Raw genomic sequence first — 15,403 nt, forward strand, 5'->3', positions numbered from 1 at the left:
GCTATCATGCTACAAATACTGGATTAATATATTTTCGGCGAATTTCCCCTATAGGGAATAAGCTATTACCGTATGTCTCATGGTAAAACATAAATCGGAGACCAACTTTCTTAATCATTTTGAAGTCTCCAGAGGCCAAAAACACAATCTGTTCAAATACATAAATAGATACATAGATAGATGTTTAAGGTCCTATTTCGGTTACTAAATTCTCAAATCCTTCTCCCTTTCTTGCCCGCTGTGGTATGAAACATATGCTTGCAAACCCCCCATTGCCATAGCTAAAGTATAAATTAAATTATACTTATAAATTATAAATTAATTAAATTATATTATATATAAATTATTTGTCTAATAAGTGTTAAATAATGTAAGTTATGTGTAGTGTCAATTGACAAGTATATTCCAGTGATGAGTAACTGGCTGAATAATGTTTTAAATTTGTGTTTTATCCTGAACAAAACAGAACTGTATAGTCATAATAACAAATCTTTTAATGTGTTTGTGGTCTTTCACCACCATTTGCTTTACAGGTTAGAACACATACAAATCTACAAAATCTTTGGATTTGGAAAATGACAGTTACTGGAAGCCCACCCCAGGACGCAGATGTTCTGTTCCCCTTGTCCAGTAAAAGTTCAATCAAGAAGGGTTCCAAATCTCAGCCCCTGGATATATTTCAACTGCAGCTGTGTGTGGAAGTGTCCAATTATTGTTTCGCAATAACAGTTTTATTAGCTTCAATTACAAGAAAAACTGATTGTTTTAGGGGTTTGGTTCGATGGACTCATATAAGAAAATCTCTCTAATATACTTGCTGTTCAGTTATGTATTAAAACTGATAAAACATACTCCCTTAGTAGATTTCCCATCCTTATGGAACAGCTGAAGCCAATTTTATCGTTAGTTCTGTCCGGTGCACTGTAGATGTCGTGTTTTGCTTACGATTTGTATCGTGTTGTTTCAGTCAAAACCCCCGTTTAACCAAATAAAACGACATAATCATAAACAATAACTCATCCTCTAGCTATACAGGGTGGCTGAAAAGTAACTTAACTTTTTAACCATTTGAGATATTTGAAATCTGTTTGCGGCAACCTTCTTAGATATGAAGGGCTACAATTACTATGGTCAATTTTGGAAATTTTGCCCTTCAGTGGAGGTAGCTCAAAATTTTCAAATGACAAGTATATTCGAGTTTGGTATCATTTTACAGGTCTTGACGAAACATAACAGTTGACATAAAGAAAACCCAAATCGACCCACTAATACCAAAATGGCGCCCTAAAACGTTTCAAATCCAAATAACCACGAGGGTGGCTGAAAATTAACTTCCACCCCCCTTAACTTTTTAACTATTTGATATATTTGAAATCAGTTTGCAAAAACTTGTTTGGATAAAAAGGGCTACAATAATTATGGTCAGTTTTGAAAATTTTGCCCTTAGGGGTAGCGGGGGTAGGGGCTAGCTCAAAATTTTTCAAATAGCAAGTATAGTCGAGTTTGATATCATTTTACAGGTCTTGACAAAACATAACAATTAACCTTAATAAAATAGAAATCGGATCATTAATAACAAAATGGCAGTTAAAAATAACTTTTAAAAACCATTGGCTTAATCATTTTTAGCTGCTATTTTGTTATTAATAGTCCGATTTCTGTTTTCTTTATGTTAATTGTTATGTTTCGTCAAAACCTGTAAAATGATGCCAAACTCGACTATACTTGCTTTTTTAAAATTTTAGCCACCCCCTGGACCCCCACTACCCCTAAATGGCATTTTTTTAATTGACCATAAATTATTGCAGCCCCTTATATCTAAGAAGTTTGCCGCAAACAGATTTCAAATATCTCAAATGGTTTACAAGTTAAGGGGGGTGTAAGCTACTTTTAAGCCACCCTGTATAACCAGACAGTAAAGCACAAATCATCAAATTAACTCTAAAATAATAGAAACAAAATTTCGTGGACACTAACCACCAGTATCACCGGGTATGAACTTGACACGAAAAATGAGCTTCAAAATTTACTCTGGAATGGGAAGTTTACAAGACTTCCCATCCCATTTTAAATTTCGAAGCTCGTTTTTCGTGTCTAGTCCATGTCCGGAGGTTAGTGTTGACGAAATTTTGTTTCTATGAGGTTAGAGAATAGATTGAGGTTAGAAAATAGGTAGCTTAGAAAATAGGTTCAGAAACATGCTTGCCTAATTAATATATAGATAGATGGATGGATTTAATTTGACGAGAGGTCGTCCAGTGGTCGAAACTCGACCAAAAATATGTAATGTACTCACTTAACTATTTTCACCCCACACTGTAAATAAAACATGTGATTGGAGTTTCCTCCATTTGTTTTGATTTTCTGTTTATATTTCGTTGTTATTTTCGTTACCAGCATGGCAACGCATAAGATCCATGTTAATATTTTCAAATTTTTAAACTCATTTTTTGTGCTTATCTTTGAGCCTATTTAAATTTATAAAGGGATTCTGCACACCTACAGGAAAATAGTTTTCTAACGGTATGCGTAGATTTTCCCTACGATGAACACGAGCTGAGAAAAAAGGTTTTAAAGAAACATGCTTGCCTATTAATATATAGATAGATAGATACTGTTATTTGAGTGAAATCTGATGGTCGACTATAGACTGTTTACATTTCAACAGCTGATGAATATCTCTTAATAGACAGATTTAGGCAATAACTAAAATTAATAAACGAACAAAAAATAAATATAGATATTATAAAAGCATACAACTATAAATGATTAAGGAAAAAATTATAAAAAAACTTCGTTTGAATGAGACTTTAAATTAAAAATGGAATTTTTTTGCCTTTGAATCTTACCCCTCTGGGAGATGTTAACGTAATTGTGACAGGGACTTGTCAAAATGCACCCAGCACAACGCTTTCCAAAATTGTCGTCGTGGACCATGAACGCTCCAGTCAACCAGCCACCACCACGCACTATAATGACAGGAAGCCACCCCAACAACCTGCCACCTCAGTTAGAAGTCGGTGCACGGTCCTGTCAAAGTGCCACCACGTCAACTCGTCCCATCAACTTCTTCTTTTTGGTGGCAGATTGTCGGGAGGCACATTGTCTCGTTGGGTTGGTACATTTACGTGTCCCTGTCATTACTGTAATGACCTCACCCAGTGATGGATTTACCTAGTGGGGGCTGTAGAGTGTAGACCCCCCTTGGCTGTCCAATTTACACTAGATAAAATGGGTAATCTTCACTGAGAAGAATTAAAACTTATCTCAGGTCAACCATGACCGTAGACCGATTGAACAGAATTGCACTGGCTGATATTTATAAGGAAAGGGAAATCGATGTAGATTCCGTACTTGAAACAAAAGGTTATCTTCAAAATCCTTTTATTTTTTAGTCAATATTCTTGAGTCAAACCAATAAACCATAGCTTTTTTCCACTAAACTGTGGTTAATAAACAGTTAAAAACTACCTAAAAATGTGTCATTTTACACTTACATTTTGAATATTTTCTGGGGGAGGACCCCCAGGCCCCCCCGTATTTTCACCCCCCCCCCCCCCCAAACGCCTAGCCACCCCCCTTTTGGCAAAAGGGGGGTGACTAGGCGGCCTTTTGGCCTATCCTGGATCCGCCACTGCCTCACCTCAGTTGTTCAGTTCCCAGGTTGGATTCCACAGAAGGGTGCTATCCCTCTGTGTTTAGGCCTAAGGACCAAATTAACTGTAGATTTTTCAATTCTTTTTATTTTTAAGGATCATTAATTTCGTTTGTTTTCGATAGGGACTTTTTAGCTTATCGATTGTTGAATAGTAAAAGAATTAAATTGAAATATTTAACAGTATAGAAGAAAGCTCTCAATTAGGGAAAATGAAGACATATCTAAGCAGATCATTATCATTGTAGATTACAGTTATTTTCAATAAGGGTTTTGTCATAACATTATATACATATATAAAAAATACTTAGAGGTCTCTGATGTTATCCCTTTGCCTCTCCGTTGTCGAAAGTTTTACTTCTCTCTCCAATTTAGTTGCTCTTGATTTTGAGTAGTTCTTGTTCTTGCTTTCTTCTACGCTCGTTCTGTGAGTTCCAGTGTTGCCACTTTTAGGGTAATTACCCTTTTTTAGGGTAATTTACTGGTCTTAGGGTAAAGTTTAGGGTAATGGTAGATTTAGGGTAATTTTAGGGTAAAACTAAAAGTTGGCATAACAATGGTAATTTTACTAAAAACATGAAAAAAACTTCAAAATTTGGCAAAAAACGTTCATTACATACTATGGTCAAACCATCATATTCGATTCAACCGGTTTAAATCGATTGCTATGATGAATTTTTCATCAAATTATCCTAATCGATCTTATCAATAGTTGGGAAAATTATCTGTTTTAGAATGTATTCGATTCTACAACACGTTATAGGCCTAATAAAATATTAAATATTGTTCATTACTGGGTTTGATATTTAATTATGTGATTAAATTGAATTAAACTGGATTATTTTTTAAATTGTGTCAAGAAATTACTACTACGTATAGATTAAAGCTTTGGTGGTACCGTACTGTATTTTAAAGATATGATTGTCCAAAAACATTAGTAATGGGTCGATACAGTAAAAAATAAGATAGTTCTTGATTCGTTATTTTTCGTTATACGATAGAGCTGATCAATATCAACATTTTGTTCTTCTTTCGGGTGGTTTTTTAGAATCGAGTAAAATTTTATGAAGATTGTTTGATATTGGAACTTCATTTAGTATAATTAACCACCTTATGTAAGATTTATATGATTTTAACAATGTTTTATAGCATTAAACGCAAATATTAACATTTAGGGTAATTTTTAGGGTAACTCAAAGTAAATTTAGGGTAATTTAGGGTAATTTTAGCCCGCATTTAGGGTAAAATCGCAACAACGCGGTGGCAACACTGGTGAGTTCTGTCGTTCTGTCTGTGTTTTGTGCGCTTCGGCTTCCGAATAGCTAACGTCAAACATAAACTTGTAAACGGATTCTGTCGGTGACGTTGTGTATTTAGTGCTTTTATTTTATTGCAATTCAAAATGTCTGAGGATCACCATCAAAACGGCAACGAGGAAAACGGTGATGTTCCCGAAATTGAACTTATTATTAAGGTGAGTTGGATTTTAATAAGCAATAAAAGTAAACTGGAGGCGTTACAGCCAAGTTTTGCCAATGAACACTTATCATGTGATAGGCCTAGTCAGTTACCTTTACTAGCAATAATGGTATCAATAGCTGCATTTACTAGCAGCCTAGTCTACTTATAAAGATGTACAATCGTATCGTTAGAAGGTGTTAATAATAATTTTTGTAAGCTTTTTATTAGACATGATGTAGCCTAGGTTTAATGGCTATGGAGAATCGTAGTTGTTTATCACTTGTAGGCTTTATGGTAGTGACGTTCAATGATAGGCCTACGTTCCATGTGTGATGCCATTTAGGCCTACTTATTTCGATATAGGCTGCTAATATTTAACCTCACATGTAAAACTTAGCCTAGAGTCATATTGCTTGCTCAAGACTTGTCAGTCAAGTTTGTTTTATTACTTTTTGGGTGTTTAAGCCAGTTAGCTTAACCCACTAGATAAGACCGTTCTTCAAAACTTAGTAACTAGCCTACCGTAAGTTATCCGTTGTCATAAACAACCGAATGAAAAATTAATTGATAAACCGATTATTTAATTCCATATCTTGTTTGGTTGGTTAGGTTTCGTCAACCTAACTAACCAAACGATAATTGAATGAAATAATTGATATATCGATCCATATTTTCATTCGGTTGTTTTTGACAACAGATAGGCCTACAAAAGTCTACCTCTAGTTTTTAAAGAACTGTCCAAAAGTGTGTCTTAAAGGTCAGTTTATTAAACAGACGGCTGCACTTTACTTGACGTCCTACACTCATTCGATTGGTTTTTTTCGATTCGATATTTTCATTCGATTCTTTTATTCGATATAGCCTATCGTTTGGTTAGTTAGGTTAGGTTAAGGCTGCACTTTACTTGACGTCCTACACTCATTCGATTGTTTTTTTCGATTCAATATTTTCATTCGATTGTTTCATTCGATATATCGTTTGGTTAGTTAGGTTAGGTTAACCTTACCTAACTAACCAAACGATATATCGAATGAAGCAATCGATTAATCGATATACTGATCGATATTTTCATTCGAATGAGTGTAGGACGTCAAGTAAAGTGCAGCCTAGGTTAACCTTACCTAACTAACCAAACGATAGCCTATATCGAATGAAGCAATCGATTAATCGATATATCGATCGATATTTTCATTCGAATGAGTGTAGGACGTCAAGTAAAGTGCAGCCAAACAGACCTACCTACTTAATAAGTTAAAAAGACTAAAATAGGCTACCTAACTAAAAATTTAGCCTGACTTAATTTTCATGGATTTTAAGTTAATTTGATTTACAGTGTAAATCCTTTTGGTTTAGACTTTCACTTAATTATGCAGGGAATTTTATGTAACTTAAGCCCAGGCTAAAAATTTGAAAAAAGTGTCAATTCTTTTCTGGTTAAGATTACCAAGAATTTCCACAGGCATACATCTATAGTATTAAGTTATGTTAAGTTAAGTTACTGAACGTTCAGCCACTAGGGTAGGCCTACCTTGCTCTTCTCATTTCTTTAGTTAACCTCATTCGAAGTTTCTCTTAACTTAAGTTAAGGTAGGTGTCTTCTACTACCCTCTGAAAGAATTACGGCTCCTATTCCTCCAAGTAAATCTGCACCTTAAATTTTCTGTCGGCCAGAAACCCACAGATGTCTTACTTTAATGCTGTGTTCGTTCTCAACTGGGTAGACAGTTCCATAAATTAGGTAGGCCCTACCATCATAGATTTCAGGTAGACTCAAAGCTACCATGATAGCCATAAGTTACTCAGACATGATGATTGGCCTACATCTCATCTCATCTGCTCTTCTTAGTTGGAAAAGAACACATCCTGTCTATCATATCTATTCCAGCCTGAAATAACTTCTAGGATATACCAGAATTGAGTGCAGAAAGCTTGAAAAATAAATTCTACGCCCAAAAACGTTTCTGATCTTGTTCCTTCCATCATCATATTGGGTTACGGTATCATTAACATATAATGAGCCAATGTAAAGAAAGTTCTCGTAACCCCCGATAAGATGTTACGAGCCATTCTCATCCTTCTCTAGATGTTCGTCATGTTGTCCGTTGTACAGTAATTCCTTCCACCCACGCCATGGTACCAACGCGTGATTATGTGGGTCTTACTAGCATAATATTCACCTGATTAAATTTCGATTTTTCTAGCATACAGTAACTTAAGTTTTAAAACTCCTTCACATCGAGCCATTACTACCACAGTAACTTTTATCCAGTTCTATTCCTAGATATGCTATTTAATTTCCATTGTTCATCCCAATTCCATCCCACCCCATTTTTAGCTGTAGTCTTTAAACTTCTCAGATTTCTCTTCTAATTGAATTGCACAAAGTGCAGTCCGGATAATAGTTTTTCCGGCTAGACTGACGTACCGGTACATTAAAACTTGCTAACTTAAATTATGAACGTCTAATGTAGCCTAGGCCTATTCAATATAAGCCATTAAGTTAGTGGATGATTACCCATGCGTAAAAATAATAGGCCTAAAACTAGCATTGTTTTTTTTTTGCACAAGATCACTGGGCTTCAAAATCTTTCTCACAGAAATTTTTTTTCGGTACTGTCAACCACTTCCTGCCAATCCAGTCCAGTAAAACCGATGTGCTGATAAAAATTGTTTGGTTAAAAAAGGTATGCTACTTTCGCCGAGTGCCAATAAACTGATGTCAGGGTAAAAAAGGTCCGGATAAAATGGAGTCTACTACTAACTAGGCCTAGGTTTGCCGCATTAGGGAAGATAATAAATCTAAATATATAAAAGGCAAAGCCCTCATTAATTAATTAATTAAATTGCGTTTCTGTGTTTTGTATAGTGAATTTTAGTTGCTTAGTATAGCATAGGCCTACAATTAATTAACTAGCCAGAGTCGACAAAAATATGTCCATTGACAAGCAAGCTACGACCATTACTTTACTGTTTCTTATCCATTGAATGAAAATTTTATTGCGGTATGTTCATACCATTTTAATTGAAATCTGATTATTGTAAATTACAGACTGATATAAATCTGAAGGAATATTTGTTTTTGGTCTCTTAATTGATCAAACAAAAAAGTAAATTCGTCCTGGGACTAAAATTATGTCTTCCTGCACCACCTACAATCAGCTCTACCCTACAGGGGAAATTTGCTAAAAGTTATTGCCAAAAACTCTATTGTATCCTATTATTGTATTATTGTATCTTATTATTATTATTATTGTATCTATTGACATCCTCGTGATAAAATGTGTTGATAAGTCATTAAGGAAACCAAGCAGCCTTGGTCAAGGTCATTTTGGCCTCATGATATCACCAGACTCCTTATCAGACAGTTAGATTAAAGTCTCATTCATTCATTCATTGACCCTCCTAAAAGTCATTACCCTTATTTGTTTTTGACCTGGACAGTAAAATAATAGTGGAGGAAATATTTACTGAATTGTTTATGCATGTTATTAAGTCCAATTTTATTTAGTTCTTCAAAATGAAACCCCCATTAAAAATTAAATCAGCAGTGTGTACAAAGTTTTAATCTCATAGGATAGAAAAAATTTAAACCCTTTATAATTAGTATTAAAACTAGATTTCTGGCATAGGATGGATTTGGTTAAGTTGGAAGTGAACTAACATCATAAGCAACATTAGAATAAAAGTCCTTGACCGTTCAGTACCCGAGTAGCCTACTTACTTGAAAAACTAATAAGGTTAGGTATTGCTCACTTAAAATCAACTTGAATCACATTAAAAAATTTGTCAAGACCATCTTGAAGCACAGTGTTAGAGATATCCTTAGCTTTTTGATAGTTTAAAACTGATTCTAGCTATCGCTGCTCATTGGACTCATCAATCATTGATCTGACATAAAACCAACTTGCCTTAGTAACAAATCCTGTCATCCTTCTCTCTTCTTCGCCTTAGGTAGCCTATAGTTCACAACACAGTGTGTTGGTGTAGTACTTACTGTCATATAATAAACTCATAACACCTAAGTTTTGCTTTAAAGTGCATTTTAGGGATCTATATAAATTTCTTGAATGCTGATTAACTTATCCACAACAGTGTGATATTACAGTAAGTAGGTCTTATGTGAAATAATTTTACCCTTCTTGGTCTCCACAACAAAGCGACAGCGCCTCCATCTGTGTCTGTCCTCAGCATCTTCTTGAATTTCCAAAATTCTCTTGTCTTGCTAGACCTGATCCCACCACCTTGTTCTTAGTCTATCCCTGGGTTTTCTTCCTGCCACCGTTCACTTCAGGATGGGTGAGGTTCATGGACTCCAAATTTCACCAAGTCCAATAGAGTATTTAAATTAAAAATAAGATTATTTCACCATTTCACAAACTCCAAATTTCACAAACTCCATGCGTTCATGCGTTGTTAGCCACATGCCACGAAACAACATTGTGGATCCGTTACATTAAACTGTTTGCTCTTTAAATTAATACCATTGGAGTTTGTGAAACGATTATTTTAAATCTAGATGCTATTTGGCGTGGTGAAATTTGGAGTTCCTGAAATGCTCCCTTCAGGATGTTTTTCAGGTTTGATTCTTGTTTTCTTCTTAGTAGGCTACGTGTCCAATCCATCTAAGCACAGACTATAGAATAGTCTGTGATCTATGTCTCCTGCTTCTTAAATCTCTACCAGACTGCACGCTTTTTTAGAACTATGTTAATTCCTGGTTATGCCTTATCCTCCATTCACCATTGTCTTGTGTTGAGCCAAAAGTTTTCCTAATTTAGTAAATATAAATTGAGAACTCTGATGACTTTTTAGGCTCTGACCGTACTTGTGTTTTCTTCACTAAGCACCATAGATTGGACCCAGGACAGTTTATGGATGCCACTCGATATAATAACTGCTATTGCAGATAACAGAGAAATGATTATAGCACTCCCAACATCTGAGGACAAGCAGGTTCTGCCAGTTGTTCACCATGAAATGTTTTGACCCCAGATCAGAACCTGATGTTGAGTTACATTACTTACCACATGTTTAAAAGTCTGCTTTATCTGACAGCCTCGAGGCTTTGCAAAGGTTCTGTATCTGCAACACCTTATTTACTGATACTATTTTATTTTTATTAAAGTCTTATGGCTGTAGTTTTTATTATTTTTATAAGGGTTCAGATAATTAATAGAACATTAGTTAGATCTTCAAAATGTATAATTTACTTACTAACTACAATAAAATTTTATATTTTTTTAAAGAACCGATTAACAACTTTTTCTTCTTAACACATGCACATAATAATGTTGACATTAAAATGAAGGTAGCCTACATTAAATTACATTTACCTGTTGCATCCCTGTGAAATTAAGTATTATATGCAAAGGGTCTACGGACTAAAGAAATACTTCAACACCTAATTGATCGATTCCATTTGTCAAAAAAAATTAGGGAAGCTTTATATATATATATATTTTTTTTTTATAGAGTCACCATGTACTAGTTTCCCTTAAATTTTACAGTGCAACCAGCAAACAATGCATCAGATTTTGACCCAGGGTGGGACAAATCAGTACCTAGCTTTTTTCTGTAGATGGGCTAGATCATTCTTAGTGCATTTAAATATATTGTACTAACTTAATGCTCATTTTAAAATATTCGTGTTCCATGGCTTTATTTTTCTTAAACTTTTACCAATGTCCCAAAACATAATCATTCCGCGATTTCTTCAATATTTCAGTTTTCAAATCGATCCATTTTGTTGCTGGTGATCAAAGTCTATTAGTGTGTACTAGGCAGTGCAGATGATGTGATTTTACATTATCTTGATGAATAAGAAAATCATGCTTATCATTACTATCTGTAAATAAATATGCCATCAACTAGTTTCCCTTTTTAAATAGGCCTCAACCATTAGGCTCAAGTGTTTTACCTACTCCTATTTTTAATTTTTTAAGTCGCTTTGCGTAAATAAATATCGTTTGAATTTGTTTGTTACATTAAAAACTAATGATAGGGTAAAAACATCTTCAAACTATGTGTATTTCTTAAAATCCAGGATAGGGTGTAATGAATCATATTGACAGTTTCTGCAACAACTAGAAGGATACAGTTTTACCCTGGTTTTCCCCAGCAAAGCTCAGCCCTCACGTGCACAGGCTGGCAAGAAAGGAAGCCTCAGCAGAGTATGCAAGAGTAGAGCAACAGCTGATTGAAAGGAGGAGAAGAACGGCGGGGCAAAGGTCGCCACTTTCACGTTTACTAATTCAGCGTATAAGGAAACCAAGGAATCATGACAGGCTCTACCACCTGGCTGTGTGGAATGTTTTTAGAACTTTTTGCTTCATTTTGGAAATTGATTTGTAGAATAGATCATCATGTATATACTCATTTAAACTTTTCTATCTGCCATCACCCAAGATGTGTTCCAAATTGCGTGAAACATTGACTCCTTGTAAAATCAGTTGACGTTCTTTCCTTACTCCCAGCTTGCGTATAAGAGTAGAGGAGAACAAGGCGGTGCCTGGGGCCCTGCACAGTCGTATTTATTTATTATAAGGGGCCCGCTATTGAACTTCACCTTGGGCCCAACAATTTCTAGGGCACCCACTGTATAAGTGAACTTAACGAATATTCATAAATAAGATTTGAAACACATTTTTACCTTTCAGATATCTTACACGTATTATAAATTCATTGAATAAACAAATACCACTATAACAAAGACAAATAATTAATTTGGTCTAAATTGGTTGGAAAATGGAATTTATTTTTTTTATTTTTGAAACTGTTTCTAAAAAAGAGATATTATTTTGAAGGAAAGAAGATAAAAAATGAATTGTGATGATGGATACGAAGTAACTGTGAAATTACCCAATTTGGTTGTCGAAGTGGAGGATTGAGATAAAGTTACAGTACATAAATGACTAACTTTCAGGGATAAGAATTTGATGGAAAGTTCCCTGTGATAGTAGTAACCATGACTTGATGTCATACTTGAGGAAAACTTAAACAATGAATTATAAGTGTGTGGATCATATTTGCCAAAAGAATGGAGACACTGGAGCTGCTGTGTGTGGCGTTCATTCATCATTGTGCCTCGGGTTACTACAAGCTATGTATTGTGTATGGACGTTCCAGCTGACTCCTTTGACTCTCCGACAATAGCAACAACAAACAAAACACCCGAATGTGACCACGGACTGGTCCTTGTGACTACCTCTCACGTTACAACGACAAGAATACCTGTTGGGTAGAGTAAGGTGTAGAAACTGACCACAACATTAGTGTGTAACCATTGCAAGTAAGCATTACGAATTGTCTGCAAATTTCTAAATGGGTTTACAGATCCATTCAATGAATTTGGTCAAATAGAGTATTTATGGGTAAGTAAGTTACATTGCAAAGTAATCCCCAAAGATGTGTTTCAAGGAACATCAAATAGCTCATCAAAGTGTGTTAGGAGGGAGAGTTATGGTGATCAGAATTTACACATAGAGGATTTTTACTGGTCTTAACAAATTTTACGATATGTTTTTAGCGAACTTCCCATAAGGAATAAGCTAACACCATAAGTCTCATGATAATACACGTAGACCCAGGACTGATTTCCTTTATGGTCTTGACTCTAGAGGCCAAAAACAACATCCGTTAAAATTTATATATGTATGTGTGTGTATCAAATTGATCAGAAAAAATGATCAGATTTTGATGAAATGGTATAAATGTGTAAACCTAAATTTATTCAAACGAGTTGGCTAACTGGCATGATCGGATTATGGGAACAGGGGTTTATGGGGTGAAAATGTGTTTTTCCCTTGTTTGACCCTTGTGTTTTCCCTTGTTTGAAAACATAAAATTTTCTAATTTCTCTCTATACCATTTTGAAGAGCTTAAAACAGATAATTCATAATCTTGAAGAGTTTTGGTTTGTCAAAAAAAATTACATTTTAATTCCCATGTTATTATGGAGAACAACTGTTGTAGTTTGCTTGTTTATGTATATATTTTGATCAAACTTAATGGCAAATTTAATTATTTCATACTAAGGTATTAATATTTTCTAACAACAAACGTTATTACCCTCCCTGTAGCAGCAAACCTAGGTACTCGTTAAACGTAGGCCTAATGTAGTTGAAATGGATTTAATTGAAAAGAAAATCAGGAAAATGGAAATTCGTTCAGTCTACAGGTTTGCTGTGGCGGGGGTGCTGAGCAAGTATAATTGCAATATCAAAAGTTAATGATGTAATTCTTACTTTAAATATTAATATCACACTCATTGGTGGTGATAGGATGAAAAGTGCTGAAATGTGTTGCGCATGCGTGGTGCACGGAGATGGGCGCGGCGGCGTTGTGATCGTCGACGCCCCCCCCCCACGCCAATCGCCGCTCCCTCAGTATCACTTTCAGCAGACCGGAGAAAGTATTCGCACAATCCGCTCCCACCGTTTACAACACATTGTCTCCGGTCGCTGACAATGGAAATTAATAATGTAGTAGATTCTTGTCACGTCAACATACCGCTGATGTTACCCAATCGGTTGTATTACCAAAGTGCCGAACGTTATCCGGACAGTTTCTTGATAAAGTTGAATGTAACCAAGTTTTGTAGGCATATTTGGCTTCTGACCAAAGCTGTTTTAACGAATTTTCCCCTCACAACCTATGTACTCTGAGAGAAGATTATTTATATTTTTTGGTTCCCTATGAACATAGTCATAATTTTAACGTCTATATTTTCATCATCCGTCTTTGCTTTCCTTGAATTATTCCTGGTGTAAAAGGAGTTTAGGGAACACTGTCTGAATCCTTCAGATAATTACGATACATTGATTATTTAAATATTATCCATAAAATCCTTTACGTTAAATTTAAAATTTAATGGAATTGCCATTCGTGATTAGTATGCAAATTGTCAATGTTTCCAAGCAATACTGAACATTAATTGAATGCGATTTAGCCTATCGCTCTAAAGGTTTGCTGTCCACAGGGTGTCTAGTAGTCGGGAAAATCGGGAAAGTCGGGAATTAGTATTGAATTTCGAAATGGTCTTGAAAAGTCGGGATTTAGTCTTAAATTTGATTTCAAAGTCGGGAATTTTCATGATTTTGCCGCGATCGTCGTCTTGCGTTTACGTAACCGCGAAAGCCAATGATGATGATGTCTACACGGCCTCGAGAAATGTTCACGATTTTGCCGCGATAGTGGACGACGACGATGACGTTTCCAAAACCGCGGGAGATGACGATGATTTTTCCGTGACCGCGGGAGACGACATTGATGTCTACACGGCCGCGGGAAATGTTCATGATTTTGCCGTGATCGCGGACGACGACGATAACGTTTCCGTGACCGCGGGAGATGACGGTGATATCTAAACAGCCGCGGGAAATGTTCATGATTTTGTCGCGATCGCGGACGACGACGATGATGTTTCCGTGACCGCGGGAGACGACGATGATGTTTCCGTGACCGTGGGAGATGACGGTGATATCTAAACAGCCGCGGGAAATGTTCATGATTTTGCCGCGATCGCGGACGACGACGATGATGTTTCCGTGACCGCGGACGACGACGATGACGTTTCCGTGACCGCGGGAGACTACGATGATATCTGCTCGGCCGCGGGAAATGTTCATGATTTTGCCGCGATCGCGGACGACGACGATGACGTTTCCGTGACCGCGGGAGACGACGATGATATCTGCTCGGCCGCGGGAAATGTTCATTATTTTGTCGCGATCGCGGACGACGACGATGACGTTTCCGTGACCGCGGGAGACGACGATGATATCTGCTCGGCCGCGGGAAATGTTCATGATTTTGTCGCGATCGCGGACGACGACGATGACGTTTCCGTGACCGCGGGAGATGACGGTGATGTCTAAACAGCCGCGGGAAATGTTCATGATTTTTCCGCGATCGCAGACGACGACGATGTCGTTTCCGTGACCACGGGAAACGACGATGACGTTTCCGTGACCGTGGGAGACGACGATGATATCTGCTCGGCCGCGGGAAATGTTCATGATTTTGTCGCGATCGCGGACGACGACGATGACGTTTCCGTGACCGCGGGAGATGACGATGACGTTTCCGTGACCGCGGGGGAAGACGATGATGTCTACACGGCCGCGGGAGATGTTCATGATTTTGCCGTGATCGCGGACGACGACGATAACGTTTCCGTGACCGCGGGAGATGATGGTGATGTCTAAACAGCCGACGGAAATGTTCACGATTTTGCCGCGATCGCGGACGATGGCTATGTCGTTTCCGGGACCGCGGGAGACGACGATG

At 36.7% G+C, this 15,403-nt stretch overlaps 1 protein-coding gene across 2 annotated transcripts in view; it reads left to right on the forward strand.

Annotated features, from left to right (window-relative positions):
• Positions 1 to 4,933: 4,933 nt before the first annotated feature.
• LOC128990606 (chloride intracellular channel exc-4-like) overlaps positions 4,934 to 15,403 on the forward strand; it is a 68,022-nt gene continuing 57,552 nt past the window's right edge. For both annotated transcript variants that reach the window (XM_054413074.1, XM_054413075.1), the window contains exon 1: positions 4,934 to 5,129. In XM_054413074.1, the coding sequence (XP_054269049.1) occupies positions 5,058 to 5,129 (72 nt within the window). In that variant the 5' untranslated portion in view covers positions 4,934 to 5,057. The remainder of the gene's footprint in view (positions 5,130 to 15,403) is intronic.

Source organism: Macrosteles quadrilineatus, unplaced genomic scaffold (assembly GCF_028750875.1).
Source record: "Macrosteles quadrilineatus isolate MER2022 unplaced genomic scaffold, UCM_ALF_1.0 Scaffold_3__2_contigs__length_128488019, whole genome shotgun sequence".
Lineage (NCBI taxonomy): Eukaryota > Metazoa > Arthropoda > Insecta > Hemiptera > Cicadellidae > Macrosteles > Macrosteles quadrilineatus.